Below are 20,313 nucleotides of genomic sequence, written 5' to 3'. Positions count from 1 at the left end.
CCCTCTGAGACACCATCTTGAGGTTTCTCAGTTTAGGGAACCCCAGCAGTACTGCAACCCTCTGAATGCCTGTAATCTGTCCCCTCCGGCCGCGCCGGCTCCCGAAGCTCTCCGCAAGCCCTGCGTTCTCCGCTGTGGTCTGACGAGTGTGCGGTCCCATGCCCCGGAAGGCGCCCCCCCCCCCGGAGACTACGTATCCCAACAGGCTCCGCAGGGCGCCGCTGATTGGCAGAAGAGAGGCCGGCGACAGCGTGATGACGTTTAGGGACGCCGGCGCGCGGGATTTAAACTTCGGCGGTTTACGCGGCGTTAAGACTTCGCAGTGTTGGTAGAGTGGTGGTTTTCTGGCATTTCGCGTTTCTCTTCCCGGAGCTCCTGCCTACCCATGGACTCGTCGCTTCTTCAGGCTCGCCTGTTTCCCGGTCTCGCCATCAAGATACAACGCAGTAATGGTGAGGGGCGGGGTCCTGAGGCCAAGGGGACCCGTGGGCTGAGACGGCAGAGATTACCTCCCCTCCCCAAACAGCAGGCCCTGAATCACTGTTGGGGATTCCCCTCCACCCCCCAGGTCTAGGTCTCCGCACTGGCAGTCAGTCTTCTCTACCAGGGCCAGGGGCCTCTGCACTGGCGGTGGGTCCCCTCCCCGTCCTCCAGGAATGAGCGGAGCTCCTTTGTGTCACTGGACCTCTCCGGGACGTCAGGGTTGCTGGATTCATTTCCCCTCCAAAGTTCGCCCCTGCAACTGCCCTGCTCTTGCAGGGACCTCGGCTTTCTGGCCCCTCTGTTCTCCCATAAACGCTGTGCACTTGCAGCATGTCAGATACTGGGATTCAGGGTAACGAGACAGACGAGATCCCTGCTCTTCAGGAGCTTGCAATCCTACCCTCTCTTTTTTAGTTGAGCAGCTACCTCACCTCTGGCAGGTCTAATACCCATATCCCTAGAATTGTCTGACATAAAGGTCAGGAGTGAGATAGGGAAACCTGAGGGCGCTAGAGCCTCAGTGCTGTGTTGAGGAACTGCTCACCTAAGCACTAGAGTGATTCCCCTGCCCAAACATACCTTCACCACACAGCAGGCTCTCTTTTGAGTACGGATGAGTCCTTATCCTCTGCAGCTCAGTTTTAAGAACTGTTCCTTGCCTACCTCACTGTGGGATATTCCAAGGGTAAAGTGCCAGGAGGTTTGTCTCCTGGGGTTAGAAAGAAAGTCAACTGTCCCTTCCTTCAGGCCAACTCTACATTAAGAGTCTCTGTGGGATCCTAAAAGTGAAAAAGATGGGTAACTCTGATCTTTTCATACTATAGGCTTAATTCACAGTGCCAATGTAAGGACTGTGAACTTGGAGAAATCCTGCGTTTCGGTGGAATGGACAGAAGGAGGAGCCACAAAGGGCAAAGAGGTAGGTTCTATGAGTATGCCTGTACCACATTTAACACCTTCCTACCTAAAAGACGTGTGTGGAAATGGAACTTGTGTCAGCCTTGTTTTTGATGTCGACTTGTCCTCCCTAATCTTAAATATGGTCCTCTTTGAATGCATTGGGATTTTATTTAGGCAGGCCTGTTCTAAATTGAAGCAATCAACAGTTTCTGTTGTGTTTCTAGAAAGTAAACTGCACAGAATTCTAAAACCTTGCTCACCCAAGCTAGCTCTGAGTGCACACTACCTATGATATTGATTTGGGGAGCAAAATTGATAATCTGGTTGGGGAGACAAAAGTATGTTTCTGAAACACCAAATAATAGAAGGCAACTACAGATGAATAATGCTAGAGCAGCTCAGAGGTGGAAACTCACTGAGGATGAGCTGGGCTTGTGGGGGCCAGAAAGCTTAACAGAAACAGTGAGATGGCCCTCATGGGGACTGGTAAAGAAGCTGGCTCCGGGCATTGAGGAAGGCCAAGGATGCTTGGCAGCAGCAAAAAGGCTAAAAAAGGAAACTAGAGGGTCTTTGTCTCTGGCAGTAAGTTGTTTAAGATTTTATTCTGTAGGCAGTGGGAGCCTTGGAAGGATTTTGAGAAGAGGAGGGATGTGCCTAAGATATTTATGTTTTAGAAGCATTGTGGTGTGGTGAAGAGGTCACCAAGCTAAGAGTATGAAAACCTGAATTCTAGAGTCTGGCTCTGCCACTACTTAATGTGTTCTCAGGCACGTTTCTGTCCCTCTTAAAAATTCAACTTCCTCATTTCTAAAACGAGGATGATAATATTTACTTATTTTGGGTTGTTTTGAGGATTTATTCAACAAATCCATTTGTACTGGTTCCAAAATGCCAGCCAGTGTGTTTGGTACTGGGGATACAGAAGTGAATAAGACAGACCTGGACCCTCTTCTGTGGAGCTTAACAGATAACACGTGTAAAGGGCTTGCTTAGTATCGTGCCTTATGGTAGGTATGCATATATTTAGGTGGTATATCTGAGAAATAGAAGAACTGAATTCTTTACATTATCTGTCCTTGAATCAAGAGGTTCCTAAAATTCCTGTCAACCATCTATTAGCAGTTCCGTGTGACTTATTTTTGTTTTTGTTTTTCGTTTAGAAATACAGCTCTTATTGGGTCTCACTCCAGCTTAAATATTGCCTTTGGAATAAAGTCCAAACTTCTTAGTGAGGAATTAAAGCCTTTTCAAGATCTGATCCCAATCAACTTTTTTTCTTTATACCACACACTCCTTCCAAAGTAGTGCCAGGGACAAATGGGGCAGTTCCCCACTCTATGATCCTGCCTAGTGTCTCGCTGCCTTCACACTCTCACTCTTATTCCTTCCTCCTGAATCATCAAAGTGAGGATCAGTTAATGTCAGAACTTTGGTCTCCTGTGTTGTTTATGCTCTCTGTAGTTTAGGGATTGGAATCGGGGGAGTGGGGGAGGGTAAGTGTCTGTAGCTGTCCAAGAAAAGTGGATAGAAGCCTGGCTACTGAAGTACTCGCCAGCTTTTGCATCTGGTGGTTCTGTCCTCCTCGTCTATCCCATGCTGCTTTGGTTTCTAGCCCTTTGTGCACATGGCTTGTGTCTCCCACTAGCATATGAGCTCACTGAAAGCAAGGGCGATACATGTCTTAATTCATTTTTGAATACCTTCCCCCTACAGCCTTACTCATGCCTAGTAAGTGTTTGAATAGCTGATTAATACATAAAGGTTGCATATGTAGGAGGTGAAGCTCTCACCCTGGAGCACATGCTTCAGCTCTTTCACATTTTGAAACAGAAATAATCAAGTTGGTACTATTTAGGTGTGTTTGAACCTGCTGTGAAGTATGCTGGTGAAGTTTGAGTTGTCCCCAGAGGGTTTCAGGACTCTGGTGATGTAAACCTAGAATTGTGACCTTATTGCAGGCATGAGCAGGAAGTAGGGAAGGCCTGAGCAGGACACTAAGACTGGGGAAGAAGTTTCTGGGCCTGAAGTTTCTGGGCCCAGTAGAAAATGTAGGTAGATTTAGGATTAGGTAGCAGCTCTCAGGAACTGGTCCCTGCCCATAAGATCCTGAAGGGCCCTCCATTTGACTATCAGTGGGCAGTTAGAACTTGTTTCCTCCTTGGTGTCAGGCAGCAAGGGGTGCTCAGGGGGCTGTGCCCAGTAGGACCCCACTGCCCCGCAGAGCAGTAGGGGAGCTGAGTGGCCTAGATCTGCTGTGGACTTCCTGACTGTTTGCCTGCCTGTCTGCCTTCCTCTTCACCTCATTCCCATCACTGACAGGTACCATTGGCTTGGAATCAGAAAGCAATATCCATCTAGATGGTAAAACACGACTAGGGAATAAATATTTGTTTATAGCTATTAGTACTTGGTGGAACTTAAAGTTTATAAAGTCTGAATCTAGCGGTAGCCTTGATTGCAGAGATGCAATTGGATTGAACAAGCTATGTTGTTCACAGAAGCTTTTACTTGCTCCTTGCAGATTGATTTTGATGATGTGGCTGCAATAAACCCAGAAATCTTACAGCTTCTTCCTTTACACCCAAAGGACAATCTGCCCCTGCAGGAGAATGTAACGGTTCAGGTAGGTGCCTGTCACCTGACTGCAGCCAGTGCCCCATTTGGCTTGTTGGCTCTTTGCTGTTTTGTTTTCTGGGGCTGCTTAGTTCTTTAGCACAGCACATGGGCCCAGGATAGGCCCTTGAGAATTGATAAGAGCCATATATTGTGGTGGTTTGTTTTGTTTTTCAGAAACAAAAGCGCAGATCAGTCAGCTCCAAAATTCCTGCTCCAAAGGAAGGTAAATGGATTTCTACTGGCTCACTGTCATGGGGTTTGTGCCAGGAATGATGTTCTTGGAGCTCAGGAAGCTGTGAAGTAGACTCATTGCTCCAGTTTAGCAGGTGGCTTTTGTGTGGACTGAGTCCTGCCCTGTCTTCCAAGCATCTTCCTCAGTGAGGAAGAATCTAACCTACAGGGAGGAAGAAATGAAGAGGTGTTGGTCAAAGGGTACAGAGTTTCAGTTATGCAAGATAAAGAAGTTCTGGAGATTTAATGTACAACATAGGGCCTATGATTAATAATACTGTATTGTATACTTAGAAATTTACTGTGAGGGTAGATCTTATGTTAAGTGTTCTTACCACAAAAGGAAAAAACAAAATACAAAACAAAGGGAGCAGGAGGAAACTTTTGGAGGTGATGAGTAGGTTTATGGCATTGATTGTGATAATGGTTTCATGGGTGTATACCTACCTCCAAACCCATCAAATTGTACACATTCAATATCTACAGCTTTTTATATGTCAGTCATACCTCTAAAGCAGTTTAAAGAAAAGAAAAGAAGAGAAAATTCAGCAGTTCAACCTACAGCTCTTACTTAGGCCAACCTCTCAGGGACTTGGTGCATTTGGGAAATTTGCTGACTGGCCTGTGGAATCCAGAGCAGTAATCAGCCATTGTGGGCTTGTTTTCTCTCCTTGGGGGAACAACATGCCTTGGAGTGAGGTGGTGGGCAGGCTGTGAGAAAAGCTAGGTCAGGGCCATTTAGAAGTAGAGTTGGCAGTGCTGTGGTGATCTGGGGGTGGGGTGAGATTGGACAGATAATAGCAATGCCTCGAACTCCAACAGAAGGTTGGGCTTTCTCTGCAGAAGGAGTCAGCATAAACCTACTTTGACTACAGTCATCTGTGACGGTGGCTATAGGCACAAACTGCCCAAATAATCCAGCTTATAACCCAGAACCAGCTATACCTCACAGCCTGTCCCAGTCCAGGGGGTATCACTGCCTTGACATAACACAGCCACCTTGGGCCCAGAAACGACATGCCTGGAGCTTCAGGTTCCCGGGGGCCCAAGGTAAAAGGTGGTGCAGTTTTGAGCTTCAGCTGGGCATGACTGGTGTGTTGCTGGCCCTCTCTTGCAGGCTATACCACCGTAAGGGCCTGCAAGAGAGATGGGGGTGGCAGCCATCCCACTCCACATGCATGACATGAAAGGATACTGCCACCGCTCCTTTTAATGGAAAAAAAACCCTTAATGAATGTGCATGATATTGAACAGTAGAAATGAAACACAAGATTATAGATCTTTTGAGAAATAGGAAAATTATAATAATTCATGCTCTTTATGAAAAATAGGGATTATATAGAGCCATCAGATCAGCCCAAATTTAGGAAACTCAAATTCAGTACAAGTTGATATTTGCTTATATGACACCAGTGTTTTATTTCCAAATTCACTACTTCTTTTATTTATAGGTGCATTATTTCTTTCTTATGGAGAGAAACTATATAGATGGGTAGAAATTGGCAAGAATTAAAGTATAACTCAATTGTTTCTCTCAGTTAAGCATTCTTTTAAGATTCCAGAAAATTCATGTAGCTGATCCCATGGTTTCTAAAGATGTGGTCCAGGCCTGGCTCTGTAAAATATCTTGGAGCAGTGGAAAAAGCCCAGACTGGAATCTGGCAGTCTTGGGTTCACATCCTGGTTCTGACGCTTACTAGTTGAGTGGCATTGGGCAAGTTGCTTAATTTTTCTGTGCCTTAATGTCATCTTCCATTAGTTGGGAATACTGATACTTACCTCATGATGTTTCGTGGTATGGGAAGATTGTAGAATGGTAGGTGCTGTTGCTAAGGTTAAGAATACTTTTTTTCAGGGATTAGGTCTATGTCTCCAGAAATGATTTCAGATTGTCTGTAGGTCCCTCCATTTACTCAAGACAGATGCTCTTGTGGGAGCCCTCAGGAGCTCTCAGATTGCAGAACGTAACAAATTAGTTTTGGGGTCACTAGTACTTGGCCTTTCTAATTTTTCCTTTCCTTGGGTGGAAGGAATGGGGAGTTGGTGGGCTCCTTTCCTGTATAGAATCTTGGAGGGTTACCCCCGACGGCCCCTCTATTATGCCTCTTGGCTCTCCTGATCATGCTGCACTGATCGGCTTCTGCCCTTGGTCCTTCAGGTCTCCGAGGCCGCTCCACTCGCATGTCCACTGTCCCAGAGGTTCGCATCACCACTCAGGAGAATGATATGGAGGTGGAACTGCCTGCATCTGCAAATTCCCGCAAGCAGTTTTCAGTTCCCAGTGAGTAATGAATCTGTTCTCCCTGTTTGAGGCCCTGGAGTGGTCCTCACACATCGCCCTGAACCTGTTCTAGAATATCCTAGGATTCCTACACTCCCTGGCTTTTGTATTGTTCTGCTCCTGCCCCACTGCTCCCTTATCTGGAAATCATCTCACTTTACTTTTTAAACTTTATTTAAACATAATATATATACAGAAGAGTAAACCTATCGTTGACTACATAGTTCACAAAGTGAACACACTCATGTAACTGACACCCAGATCAAACAGAGCATTACCAGCACCCCCAAAAGTCCCCCTCAGGCCCCCTCCCAGTTCCTAAGCCCCCAAGGGTACCTACGTCCTGACTTCAGATCGCATAAATTAACTTTTTCTCTTTTTTTTGACTTTATATAAATGGAGTTTTTAAAACTTTTTTTTTTAATTTATTTTTGGCTGCACTGGGTCTTTGTTGCTGCGCGCAGGCTTTCTCTAGTTGCAGCAAGTGGGGGTTACTCTTCGTTGCAGTGCGCGAGCTTCTCACTGTGGTGGCTTCTCTTGTTTTGGAGCACGGGCTCTAGGAGCGCTGGCTTCAGTAGTTGTGGCTCGCAGGCTCAGTAGTTGTGGCTCGCGGGCTTCAGTAGTTGTGGCTCACAGGCTCTAGAGCGCAGGCTCAGTAGTTGTGGTGCACGGGCTTTAGTTGCTCCGCAACATGTGGGATCTTCCTGACCAGGGATTGAACCCATGTCGCCTGCATTGGCAGGTGGATTCTTAACCACTGCACCAACAGGGTAGAGGGTAGTCCCAAACATTTTTAATTGTCAACTTTACTAGTTATTAGTAAATAAAGTAGGTGATTTTTGTAATCATTACATTTAATGTGTATCAAATTCAGCTCTAATAAAGTGAAGGCAAACAAAAGGGTCACGACCAGGTATGGGAAGTAGTGAGTCACCATGGGTTGTACCTTTCTGGGTTGAATCAGTATGGTTGGTTGGGGCTTCCCTGGTGGCGCAGTGGTTAAGAATCCACCTGCCAATGCAGGGGACACGGGTTTGATCCCTGGCCCTGGAAGACCCCACATGCCGCGGAGCAACTAAGCCCGTGAGCCACAACTACTGAAGCCTGCGCGCCTAGAGCCTGTGCTCCACAACAAGAGAAGCCACCGCAATGAGAAGCTCGCACACCGCAAAGAAGAGTAATCCCTGCTCGCCGCAACCAGAGAAAAGCCTGCACGTTGCTCAGTTTCCCATTATTCCTGGGTTTCAGTCCTTGCTCCTGTTAACCACCTGGGTTCTGAAGTCAGAAATTTCTCCTAAATGAGTAGAAAGCCCTGGCCTGGCCTGGCCTGAGAACCCATGCTTGGTCAAGCCTGAAGAGTTCAGGCCTTTAAAGGCTTTTCCCTTCATGGTGAAGCCCACACTGAGATACTCACACACTCTTTAAGATTTTTTTTTTTTTTTTTTGCCCCGACCACCCTCTTTAAGATTTCTTGACCCCAGGAGCCAGCCCCTGTGGAGGGCCTTGTTGGGTTCAAGGTGTGGGCCAAGATGCAGGAAGAAGCCTGAGCTTTGCTCACACGGTAGGAGCCTGAGCCCTTGCTGAGCTGGCAGTCGGTAGCCTTCCTCCTGGCCTATGACCCGCTAGGGCTCAGATGAGCATGGCTGCCGTATGCCTGCCTGCTTCTCCAATCACTCTTGTTCCCCCACAGCCGGCCCCACTAGGCCCTCCTGCCCTGCAGTGGCTGAGATACCATTGACGATGGTCAGCGAGGAGGTGGAAGAGCAAGTCCATTCCTCCGTCCAAGGCAGCTCTTCTGCAAACCCTGTGAACTCAGGTAGACACGCTGAGCTGTCTGCTGCCCTGCTCCTAGTGCAGGATAGGTAGTTACAGCCTGTCCCACACCTGGCTTGCCTTGGCACCTGAATTCAAACCATGTTTGTCACATGGGGTCGTGTTTCCCTGTGGCCACGGAATCAATCTTTCACAAGAGGTGACCCTGTCACTGCCAGGTGGCAGGAGCCCTCTGATGTAGTTGAGGTGCTATCACAGCTAAAGTCTTGGCCAACACCCAAAGAACAGCCCAGAGTGCCCACCAAGACCAAGCAGGGATGATCTCACCTCTTCTGGTTGTTGAGAAGATGCCACAGAGGCATAGAGAGAGCTTGGGTTAGACCTGGAGTGCCCACATTAGCAAGTCTCTTGTGGTCTTGGCCATCCCAAGAGTCATAGCTGTTGCTTCCTCTCCATGTATATGGTGACATAAGAGCAAGGGTCTAGAGAAGGCCTAGTCCTGGGAAAGGCCCAGGACTCAACACAACAGCCAGAGAAGAACAGGCTGGCCTAGACAGGTAAAAGAAAGGGCTTCCTTTTTTTTTCTCCCCATAGTTCGGAGGAAATCTTGTATTGTGAAGGAAATGGAAAAAATGAAGAACAAGCGAGAAGAGAAAAGAGCCCAGAACTCTGAAATGAGAATAAAACGAGCTCAGGTACCTTTCTTGGGAAGCAAGGGCAAAGGTTTTTGGACAGGCATCCTTAACTGAAACCTTGTCTGCAACAGAGATAACAGTTCGGCCCCAGCATTTCTGAGGCTCCAGTTCTGATATCCAAGAAGTTTAACTAGTTTCTCATCAGGATTCAGAGAACAAATAATTCAGATATTCTTCTGAAGGCCCTCAGATGAGGAATGTTTGCTGCTGATTGTCCAATGGGCACGCCCATCACACAGTTCAGTGTCCAGTGGGCTGCTGGGCACAGTTGCCTGCCTCCCCCAACTTCCTAGTTGCGTGTATGCACGGGTGCCACAGTGGAGTTCCAGTTTGGATTATTTCCCTTTAGTTGGGTTAATGGCACAGGGGAATCCCAGCCTGCTGGTCTCCTAAGATGTGGGACAGTGGCTCTTGCCCCAGTTCCTAGAGTGGTTTGTGCATGCCTAGGCCCCCTGCCAATCTTTGTTCCCAAGACTTTGTTCCTGGGTTCTCTGCCCAGAGCCAGAGTTGGGGGCAGTGAGATCGTATGGGGGCTTGTCAGCCCTGCAGGGCTGTGTGCATATGAAGAGTTGTTGTTGCTGTTCCTAGCACTGAGGCCTGAGAGCACTTAACATCTTGGCAGTCAGTCTTTCTTCACTCCTATCCCACACAGGAGTATGACAACAGCTTTCCAAACTGGGAATTTTCCCGGATGATTAAAGAATTTCGGGCTACTTTGGAATGTCATCCACTTACTGTGACTGATCCTGTAAGTAATCCCAAAGGGTTTCTACCTCTCCTTCCTGAGTAGGTGTACAATTTTTTTTTTAAAATATAGTTGATTTCAACATTGTGTTGGTTTCAGGTGTACAGCACAGTGATTGAGTCTCTCTCTCTCTACATATATATGTAAATACACACACACACACACACACATACACACATATGATTCCTTTTCAGATTCTTTTCCCGAGTAGGCGTACAAGTGAGAGACAGAATCATCTCTTAAGGCAACGAGAGCGTGCAGGAATCTTCACTCACCCTCAAGGGGTTTTTTAATACCCTTTGGTGGGCTGGAGCTAGTGAGGCCTAGATGGGAGAGTCTGATCTTTATCAACTCCCACACCCCCATACTCCCTGCTTCAGTAGGTTGGCTAGATTCTTACTACTAATCATGACAGTGTGCTGAACCCTCCTATAGGCAGCAGAGTGAGGAAACTGGGAAGAAAATTCAGAGCTACCTTCTTACGCTCCAGAGTAACTATGGGCATAGTGGGTTCCAGTGTTAGATCTTGGCCCTTGCCTGAGCCAAACTTGGGATTAGAACTGGATGGGTTGTGGACAAGCTTTCTTTCAATATTGCTCTGACCTTTTGCTCTTGGTTGTCTTTCCTCATCCTCGAAGATTGAAGAGCACAGGATATGTGTTTGTGTTAGGAAACGACCGCTGAATAAACAAGGTAAGCCCTATTCAGTCAGAATGAGGCTTTGGACTGACTGTGGGTTCCCCCGTGTCCAGGGAGTATCCCCTGAAATACTGTCCTTCTGCAGAATTGGCCAAGAAAGAAATTGATGTGATTTCCGTTCCTAGCAAGTGTGTCCTCTTGGTACATGAGCCCAAGTTAAAAGTGGATTTAACAAAGTACCTGGAGAACCAAGCATTCTGCTTTGACTTCGCATTTGACGAAACAGCTTCAAATGAAGTCGTCTACAGGTTAGTCCCTTGCCTCTTTGTTTCTCCTCCTTCCGCCTGACACTTTACTCTTTCCAATGAGGGACATTGTGGTAACACTCACGCTCACAGACATGCTGACCCTGAAGCCCTTCCTGGCTTCCTCTTGTGTTTTCTTTGGATGGGCCATGACACAGAGCTGGCTCTGGCTCCCAGCACCTGGAAGACCCTGTTGGGGCTGTCCCATCCCGTTTTTCAGCTTTAGTGGCCCGCGCTTGAGTGGACAGAAGTGAGGTATTACCCATTGCACTCTTTGAAGCTGGGCGGGGCAAGCCCTAGGGGTTCTTCCTATGTCCTGTGCAGCCACCCATTTCCCACTGGGCTTAGCAGACTCAGCAAACTCTGGAACTACTCTGTCCAATACAACACCCACTAGCCTCATGCGACTGTTTAAATAAAGTTAAAAATTCAGTTCTTCAGGGACTTCCCTGGCACTCCAGTGGTTAAGAATCTGTGCTTCCACTGCAGGGGGCTTGGGTTCGATCCCTGGTTGGGGAACTAAGATCCCGCAAACCATGCGGTGTGGCCAAAAAAAAAAATTCAGTTCTTCAGTTACACTAGCCACATTTCCAGTGCTCAAAAGCCATGTGTGGCAGTGGCTACTATCGGACAGCACTGCTCTAGACCAGAGGTTGATAAACTATAGTCCATGGACCAAATTTGGCTTGCAATCCCTTCTTATATGGCTCTCAAATTAAGAATGGATTTTGTGTTTTTAAAGAATCATTAAATATATATGTATATTTATGTATGTATGTATGTATATATATGGAAGAGACCTATTTTAGGCCCACAAAGCCTAAAATAATTTAGGTTCCTACTTTAGATGGTTTCTTTGATCTTTGTAGCATATCTTATGCTGGAAGTCGGCTGCTAAGCTCAAGCTTTCACCTTGTGTCTCCAGGGTAGAGGAGGTGCTCAGTTAGAGTGTGGACCATCAGCCTGCTCCTGGCAGGTCGGTCCAGCTCTCCCCAGGTGGCTAGGAGAATTTCAAATTTATAAGTGGGGATGGGGTCAGGTGGGACCACTTTGTGTGAGAGGTATACTCATGCTTGGAAGGAGGCCTCTAGGAGTCCTGCTTTGTGCTCCATGTTCCAGGGAGCACATTTGAGGAGAGATGTACACTCTTCCCCATCCTTTCTCCTAGGTTCACAGCAAGGCCACTCGTACAGACAATCTTTGAAGGGGGAAAAGCAACCTGTTTTGCATATGGCCAGACGGGAAGTGGTAAGACTCATGTGAGTATTCAGGCCTGGCAGAGAGCAAGCCTACCCATAGCGGAATTCTGGGTCTCTGAAAAGGAGGACAATGAGTTTGTTGCAGAAAATCCCCTCAGTGCAGATGCCCCATCTCCAGATGCCTTTGCTGTGCCAGGTTCAAGGAGGGGCCTTAGTAGGTCCAGCCTCCCCTCCCAGCTTTGGTGTGGCCCACTGTGGTGGTGGAGCCAGTAGTGCCCTGGCCTAGGCCAAGGGCCCTTTACCACGGTCTTCTGCCCCCTCCCTTTGCAGACGATGGGTGGAGACCTCTGTGGGAAAGCCCAGAACGCATCGAAAGGGATCTATGCGATGGCCTGTAAGTAGTGTGTTCTGCCACAGTGGGGTTGGGCACAGAAGGGCAGGTTGCTTACTTAATCCAGCCTCTCTCCCCACAGCCCGGGACGTCTTCCTCCTGAAGAATCAGCCCCGATACCGGAACCTGGGCCTGGAAGTCTATGTGACATTCTTCGAGATCTATAATGGGAAGGTAGCTGGCAGGGAGCCCTTTGTTTATGCTGTTGGGGCCCCTGAAGTTTCAGAAACCTTGAGGTTGGCTAGAAATTGTAGAAGCCAAACGACCTGTGGGTTGTCAAGCCTCTGGGCCACTTCGCCCAAACGTGTGGGAGCTTTCATCCAATGGTGGGATGGTACCCACGCTCAACAAGTATGGCAGGAATATGCCTCAGGGCCACCTCTCAGATGGGAGGTTTGCCTGTGTGTGCCCTGTCCTCCCTCCACACACCTCCCTCATAACTCTCTTCTTCCCCATTCTCACACTCGTGTTCTCTCTATAGATGTCTATGTATCTTTCTACCTCTATGCTTTTGCAGAGTCATCTTCCCCAAGTGGGGTCTAGATAATAATAATAGCTAGGGTTGCTTATTAAGATGTCACTAGGTGCTAAGCACTATTCTAAGCACTTTACTTCTCTCAGCTCATCACCACAATCCTACTAGGAAGTATTACTGTCACTGTCACTATTGTACAGATGAGAAACGAGGCTAGGTGGCTAAGTACTTGTCCAGGTTCACATAGCTAGTAAAGTAGCAGGGTCGCATCAAACTGAGGCAGTCTGGTTCAGCTCCCAAGTGGACTGTCCGCTGCTAGTCTGGCATAACCCAGCTCAGCCTCTCCTGCCTTTCCTGCTGCCAGCCCTTGTCTAAGCTGGGACCGGCCCTGAAGGAGGGAGGAGTCAGTGGGGTGCCCGGCGCCTGATGGCCTTGGCCTTGTTCCCCTGCCTGACACAGCTGTTCGACCTGCTCAACAAGAAGGCCAAGCTGCGCGTGCTAGAGGATGGCAAGCAGCAGGTGCAGGTGGTGGGGCTGCAGGAGCACGTGGTGAGCTGTGCTGATGACGTCATCAAGATGATCGACATAGGCAGTGCCTGCAGGTCAGAGTTCCGGCCAGGGGAAGGGGCCACCTTCTAATGCCAGGTCAGGTAACAGACTAGCGCTGAGTCCTTTGCTGTTTCCACAGAGCGCCGCTTTCCCTGGCTTGGTGCGGGCTCTGAAGGCCTCTGCCTTAAGTGGTCTCAATGGGGCCGATGACCCAGGACGAGACTTATCAGGGTCGAGTCAAAGTATCTTGAATCTGACCAAGGCAGGCTTTATTCCCCGGCTTTTACCCAAAGGCATGCTTGCTGGCTTCTCTGGGTTTCTCCTTGCTGTTCCCTCCCTCTGTGGTGGGAGACAGGAGCTCTGGTTGTGCTCTAGGCTGGAAGTGATGGGGCCACAGCTCCCTTCCTGTATAGAGGTAGGGAAGTGCACTACCAGGGCCCTAGGCGTGGTGCAGTGGATGCTGGGCAGCTTATGGAGGCCCAGGGAGAGGGCTGCCCACCCCAGGGCCCTTGAGTTGCAGCAAGTGGTTCATGACAGCCCCTCCTTCCCTGTGTGCCCTGCAGCAGAGGCAACTCATGCTTCCCCATGTCCTATGGGCCCTGGGGTCTGGCCAAGGCCCTCACACAGAATCCAGTACTTTGACTGCAAGGGTAAGCCACTAGGTCCAGAGCTGGAGGGAGGGCAGGACAGAAGTGGGACAGGATGACACAAGACATCTTAGAGTCCTGACCTGTGTCCCTCTGCTACCGGAGAACTGACTGCTTTGGAACCTGGGGTGCCATGGTGGCTGGTGACCCTGGGAGCTCATAGTCCTTCTTTGTCCTCCTTTGCCACAGGACCTCTGGGCAGACATTTGCCAACTCCAGCTCTTCCCGCTCCCACGCCTGTTTCCAGATTCTTCTTCGAGCCAAAGGGAGAGTGCATGGCAAGTTCTCTTTGGTGGATCTGGCAGGGAACGAGCGAGGCGCAGACACTTCCAGTGCTGACCGGCAGACCCGCATGGAGGGCGCAGAAATCAACAAGAGTCTCCTGGCTCTGAAGGTAGTGGAGCCCAGCTGGAGGGGAGGGGGTTGGCCTGGAGGGCTGCTGGGGGAGGGAGGGAGAGAGTGGGCATCTCAAGAGGAGGGAGGGGACCTCAGCTTCCCCTGCTGTGCCCCAGGAGTGCATCAGGGCCCTGGGACAGAACAAAGCTCACACCCCGTTCCGCGAGAGCAAGCTGACACAGGTGCTAAGGGACTCCTTTATCGGGGAGAACTCAAGGACCTGCATGGTGAGTAGGGTCCCTTTGGAGGTGGTGCACTCCTGTCCCTGGGCAAGAGGCTTGGTGCTCTTGGCCACCTGGGTTTCTAGGCTCTAACTTGACTGGGCTTCACCCCCTGCTTTTGGACATCAGGCTCCTCTTTGCCTACCCAAGAGGGGAGGAAAGGGTCTTCTCCCTTTATTGTATGTCCGTGCAGCTCTTGTTTTGGGGAAGGTCATTCCTCCCTTACCTGATGAAAAGGGGGCTGGAGAATTCAGAAGGAGGACCTTTGGGGAAGCAGGAGAGGCAGTCCTCGTCTCTTCTGTGGCTTCCCTCAGGGGTCATTGGCTCCCAGCCTAGGAAATAGAGGGCCACAACTGTGAGTGATTTTTTTGTGTGTGTGTGTGGCCGCGTTGGGTCTTTGTTGCTGTGCACAGGCTTTCTCTAGTTGCAGTGAGCGGGGGCTACTCTTCGTTATGGTGCGCGGGCTTCTCATTGCAGTGGCTTCTCGTTGCAGAGCACGGACTCTAGGCATGCGGGCTTCAGTAGTTGTGGCTCGCAGGCTCTAGAGCGCAGGCTCAGTAGTTGTGGTGCACGGGCTTAGTTGCTCCGCGGCATGTGAGATCTTCCCGGACCAGGGCTCAAATCCATGTCCCCTGCATTGGCAGGCGGATTCTTAACCACGGCACCACCAGGGAAGTCCCCAGGGACCAATTTTTAAGGCACCTTAGTTTGCAGGGCTCATGGGGCAAGTTGCCTGGCACAGAGTGGTTGCTTAATGGGTTCTGCCCCCAATTCCACGTGGGTATTAGCAGCCTAAAGAACTCCTACTGGCAGCCTCTCCAAGAGCACTCTTACCCTGTGATCCTTGACCTTTAAGTGCCCATTCCCTCTTTTGCAGATCGCCATGATCTCACCAGGCATAAGCTCCTGTGAATATACTTTAAATACACTAAGATATGCAGACAGGTACTAGTACCTACACCAGGTGGGATGGGGAGGGGGTGCAGGTTGGGGGAGGGAATGACAGCAATGAGAGTGGGGAGGAAGCTCTGGCGACTCAGTGCCCATTGTCTCCTCTTCTGTGACTCGCTGAATCTGAGGCCTGGGAGTTCATATATGATGCTACAAGGTTTTTTCCGATCCCCTCAGGCTTTGGTGGGGAGCAGTGTGAGTGAGGGACTTCTCCTAGGCCAAAGCAAAGCTGCTAGTCCATCTCCTCGAAGTCTCGCAATCTGAGTGGTGCTGCACACTCGTGAGTACCAAGGAGGCTGCTGTGGGATCTGAGACCTTCTTGTTTTCTCAGGGTCAAGGAGCTGAGCCCCCACAGTGGGCCCAGTGGGGAGCAGCCAACTCAGATGGAAACAGAAGAGATGGAAGCCAGCTCTGACGGGGCCCTGAGCACAGGCAATGTAAGGGGCAGGGTGGGCCAGGCAAGACAGAAACGTGGCCTCCTGAGATGGGGACTGGGCCACACTGTTGTGTCTCTGCTTTTGCCCCCTTAGTTCTCCAAGGAAGAGGAGGAACTGTCTTCCCAGATGTCCAGCTTCAATGAAGCCATGACTCAGATCAGGGAGCTGGAGGAGAGGGCCATGGAAGAGCTCAAAGAGATTATACAGGTGGAGGGCTAGCCCTGGGCTGGGAGAGACTGGATATCCATCCTAGCACGGGCTCAGCGCCATTCCTTGACCGTGACCTGGGCTTTGCCCCTCCCTGGGTCTTCTGGCTGGGGTGGCAAGAGGCAGCCATCTACACCAGCATTTCTTAATTCTCCATTTATTATTTCAGCTGCTCTTCTAGAGCAGCTAATTACCGCACCTCCTTCCCCAGCCTGGCACACATAGGCTTTCCTCCATCGTTCTGGCTGGAGCTGGTCTCTCTACCCCATGCTCCTGACTGAGGGTTTGGAGGGTAACCTTGTCTTGTTTGTTCAGTGAATGTTTGGTGAGTACTTTCTATATGCCAGCTGCTGTGCTGAGACCAAGGGCCAAAAACCTGAAGTACGGATAACAGGCCCGAAAGTAAGACTTGATCAATCGTGACTCTTCTATTTATAAGCTGATTTCCTTGTGAAAGTCATTGAGTTTCACTGGGCCCCCAGATTCTTCATCCCCAAAATGGGCAAGACAAGATGGTTACATCTGAGGATTAAGTGATATGTTTTTAAAGCACTCAGCCATCCCCAGCCTGTAGTCAGCATTTAGTAAGTGGTAGATGCTACCACTGCTGTGATCCCTGCTGTGGAAGAGCAAGTGGGGGAGAGTCCCTAAGAATGGGGCTTTCAGAGTGCAGAGCAGAGGGGAGAGCTCGGGGCACTTAGAACTGAGGAGGGAACATGTAGGATAAATGCCTACATGCGTCCTCCCTCCGTGGCACGCTCAGGGTACAAATGTTTGAAAGGACGCGGTACTTTCAGGAAGAATGAGAGGTTCGCTCTGGCCAGAGCAAAAGGTGTGAGCAGATGAGGGAAGGAGATCAAGGCTGTGGACAGGTCAGCTGGGACCTGATGCTAAAGGGCCTTAATGGTTCACACCAAAGGCCTGGACTTCGTTATGAGGGCAGTAGATGCCTTTGAAGAGAGTAAAGCAGAGTGGTGACATGGTCACATCAGAGCTTTAGGTACCTTACTATGGCCACAGTATAGAGGCTGGTTTCGGGATGTGGGGCGAGCATGAGTAGAGGCACTTAGGAGTTAAGAGCAGTTAGAAGATTGTTAGAGTTCAAGAGAGATGTTGGTGTCTAGACCAACTATGACCATGGCCATGGTATTGGAATTAGGGCATGAGATTTAAGAACCATTTCGGGGGTGGAATTAGTAGGATTGGGGGACAAGCAGAGTGAAAGAAGTTCTTGCTGAGATTTCTGGCTCGAGCATCAAGACAGATGATAACATTCATTTGATATAAGGCACACGCACAAGTTTGGGGTGGGGAAGAGGATGAATTCAAGCTGAGAATTTCTGGGAGAGGATCAGGAGGCAGGGTATGGGGCATGGCTGGAGGAGTGGGCATCTGCATTGCAGATGGTAGAGCCCTAGGAATGATTTGCTAGATTGGTTTGGTCATTATTGACCTGACAAGGTTCGCGCTGTGTTGTTGCAGGAAGGGCCGGGCTGGCTGGAGCTCTCCGAGATGGCTGAGCAGCCAGACTACGACCTGGAGACCTTTGTGAATAAAGCAGAATGTGCCCTGGCCCAGCAAGCCAAGCACTTCTCAGCCCTGCAAGGTGGGTGCGGCCAGAGGATGGGGCTTCTGCGGGTGATGGCAGCTCTGCCAGAGGGAATGAGGCCTCTGAGAGACTCACTAACCCCGGGTGCACCACCCTTTCCTTCCAGATGTCCTCAAGGCCTTGCGCCTGGCTATGCAGCTAGAAGAGCAGGCCAGCAAACAAATAAGCAGCAAGAAACGGCCCCATTGACGAATGCAAATAAAGATCTGTTTGGTGTCACACCCAGTCTTTTCCCCTCCCCTTCCCTCCTCAGCGAACTCTGGGCACCTGGTGGGTCTAGTCAAGGTCTGAGCTGGGACAAGCTTTGGTAAATGCCAAGTATGGGGGCATCTGGGCCCAGGGCAGCTGGGGAGGGGTCAGAGTGCATGGGACACGACTTTCCTTTTCCTCAGTTGTAGCCATGAAGGGAACAAGGATGGAAAGAGGGAGCTTTTAGTTATTTTATGTGCTGCCCTTCTCTCCAAGAGGGGAAAGCTCTCTGGTGTAGAGTTTTCCCTTGGGCAGCACTCTGCCTGTGTGGACTGGCTCCTGGTGGAGAGCTCCCTGGGGTTGTCCTGGCTCTTGGGAGAGGGAAGGAGCCTTTAGTTCAGCTCTGCTGGCCCTGGCCTGCCTTCCATACCCTTGGTCGGGGCACTTATATGTTTTGTACTTGAAAAAAAGTTGCCGGGACCTCTTCCTTCCCTGCTGTTTTTTGAGGCCCAAGAGGATCCCTGCTGTTTTCTGTTTTATGTATTTATACATTGTGTCTAACAATAAAGAGAAAAAAATCAGCCTGTTGAGTGGTATGTGGGAAGTGCCTGGGATGTGTATGAGCCTTCTGGGACTTAGGACCCTACTGCAACTCTGGGTAGTGCTGATTCTGTACTCTACCCAGGAGACCAAATCTACACCTGCAGTTTCAGTGACATGGTGAAGACTCCAACCTCTGCCTTGTTCAATGCTGACTAGGTCCTAGGCCCTCTCCTGGGCACAGGAGTCGTAAGCAGAAAGGAGATGGTGCTCTGTCATTTACAGTCTGCTCAAGGCATGTTAAAAGATTCTGTGTCAACACTGACACGAAAGCACTTGCCTTGCTAGACAGGAAAGGATCTGATGGGTAACACGTTTGATCTTGAAAAATGAGAAGTTTGCCAGGTAGACTGAGAAACCAAACAATAGGGCATGTATGGTTTGGGAACTAGAAGACTCCAGATCCCGTGTCACAGAACATGAATTATCTAAATGGTAATGTGCCACTGAAAGGTTTTTAGCCTGGGAGCCATACAACCAAATGTGTGTTTCAGAAAGGCCTCAGTCCGGGAGACATGGTGGGGCATGGGTCATGTGGGCTACTGCAGAAACTCCAGAGAAGAGGGGTCAGATGGACCAGGTTCTAGCCCTCTCAGACTCAGTTACTTCATTGTAAAGTAGGGGCATTCTCTACCTCATGGTGAGAAAATTACAGGAGTTTGAGGTGCCATTAAATAACCAAATAGAGGGCCTGGATTCAGAAATTCAGCTAAATCAGAAGTTTGACAGAAATGGCACTAACTCTTAAGGCCTTAAAAGCTTCCAGATACCTAACTTCTCCCACATCTGTAAAACAAGGCCACCAATACCCACAATTTTGTGTACAATTTAGTGGGTTTTAGTATACGAAATTGCAAAGATCCAATGCCACCATCCCAGACCTGACCACCTTCCCTAACTGCCCCCCTTTGTGAATTCTTAACTCCCAGTGACCCATTCTCCCCAAGCAGCCAGAAGAATCTTTATAGGTTCTCCCCTGCTTGGAACCCTTTAATAACACAAAGAATAAATTCTAAATGCCCTATCATGGCCTATTAGGCCCCACCTGGTCAGCTCCTCTCTATTGGTCCAGTGAGAATGTAATTTGAGCAGAATGGTTTGGTAGCTAAGAGCCCAGCTTCTCAAGCCATAGTGCAGGGTGGGATCCGACCTCTGACTGCAGAACCTTAAGTGGGTTGTTTAACCTCTGTGCTCTCTGAAATGGGAATAATGCTTGTACAGTATAGAATTACTATGAAAATTGAATTTTGGAATTCCCTGGTGGTCCAGTGGTTAGGACTCTGCGCTCTCACTGCCAGGGGCCTGGGTTGGATCCCTGGTTGGGGAATTAAGATCCTACAAGCTGTGCGGTGTGGCCCAAAAAAAAGGAAAAGAAAACTGAGTTCACACACCAAGCAATAGGTACAATGTCTCACACTTAATAAGTGCTATATAATTACTAGCTATTTAAGCACATAAGAACAAAGATTTTTGTTTTAATACTGTATCCACAATATCCTGAACATATGACAAGCACACAAAATATTTTGAATGAATGAATGAACGGTTCTCTAGGCACTCACTCTTCTCCAACCACACTGGCCTTTATTTCTTGAATATGCCAGGGCTTTTTAAAAAATAATGAAAATGTGGGCTTCTCTGGTGGCGCAGTGGTTGAGAGTCCGCCTGCCGAGGCAGGGGACACAGGTTCATGCCCCGGTCAGGGAAGATCCCACGTGCAGTGGAATGGCTGGGCCCATGGGCCATGGCCGCTGGGCCTGCGTGTCCGGAGCCT

The 20,313-nt window shown here is 49.3% G+C and overlaps 1 protein-coding gene across 3 annotated transcripts; it reads left to right on the top strand.

Moving 5' to 3' along the window:
* Positions 1 to 284: 284 nt before the first annotated feature.
* On the top strand, positions 285 to 17,969 carry KIF2C (kinesin family member 2C). 3 transcript variants are annotated; one of them, XM_022574980.2, is made up of 21 exons: positions 285 to 452; positions 1,308 to 1,402; positions 3,905 to 4,006; positions 4,174 to 4,222; positions 6,389 to 6,511; positions 8,202 to 8,327; positions 8,879 to 8,979; positions 9,632 to 9,727; positions 10,363 to 10,417; positions 10,509 to 10,671; positions 11,837 to 11,927; positions 12,198 to 12,261; positions 12,341 to 12,432; positions 13,193 to 13,335; positions 14,119 to 14,323; positions 14,442 to 14,552; positions 15,424 to 15,491; positions 15,829 to 15,934; positions 16,028 to 16,141; positions 17,624 to 17,747; positions 17,857 to 17,969. In XM_022574980.2, the coding sequence occupies exons 1-21, from the start codon at positions 386 to 388 to the stop codon at positions 17,937 to 17,939; spliced, it is 2,178 nt and encodes a 725-aa protein (XP_022430688.1). In that variant the 5' UTR covers positions 285 to 385; the 3' UTR covers positions 17,940 to 17,969. The 3 variants fall into 3 exon arrangements, with proteins under 3 accessions (XP_022430688.1, XP_022430690.1, XP_089750345.1); XM_022574982.3 differs by lacking the exon at positions 8,202 to 8,327; XM_089894219.1 differs by lacking the exons at positions 285 to 452; positions 1,308 to 1,402; positions 4,174 to 4,222 and having other exon boundaries at positions 3,925 to 4,006.
* Positions 17,970 to 20,313: the final 2,344 nt, after the last annotated feature.

This window comes from Delphinapterus leucas, chromosome 1 (assembly GCF_059928025.1).
Source record: "Delphinapterus leucas isolate spDelLeu-1000000601 "Yukka" chromosome 1, BTC_Dleu_Yukka2, whole genome shotgun sequence".
Lineage (NCBI taxonomy): Eukaryota > Metazoa > Chordata > Mammalia > Artiodactyla > Monodontidae > Delphinapterus > Delphinapterus leucas.
Note: the sequence above shows the minus strand (reverse complement) of the source record. Positions and strands in the feature narration are given on the sequence as shown.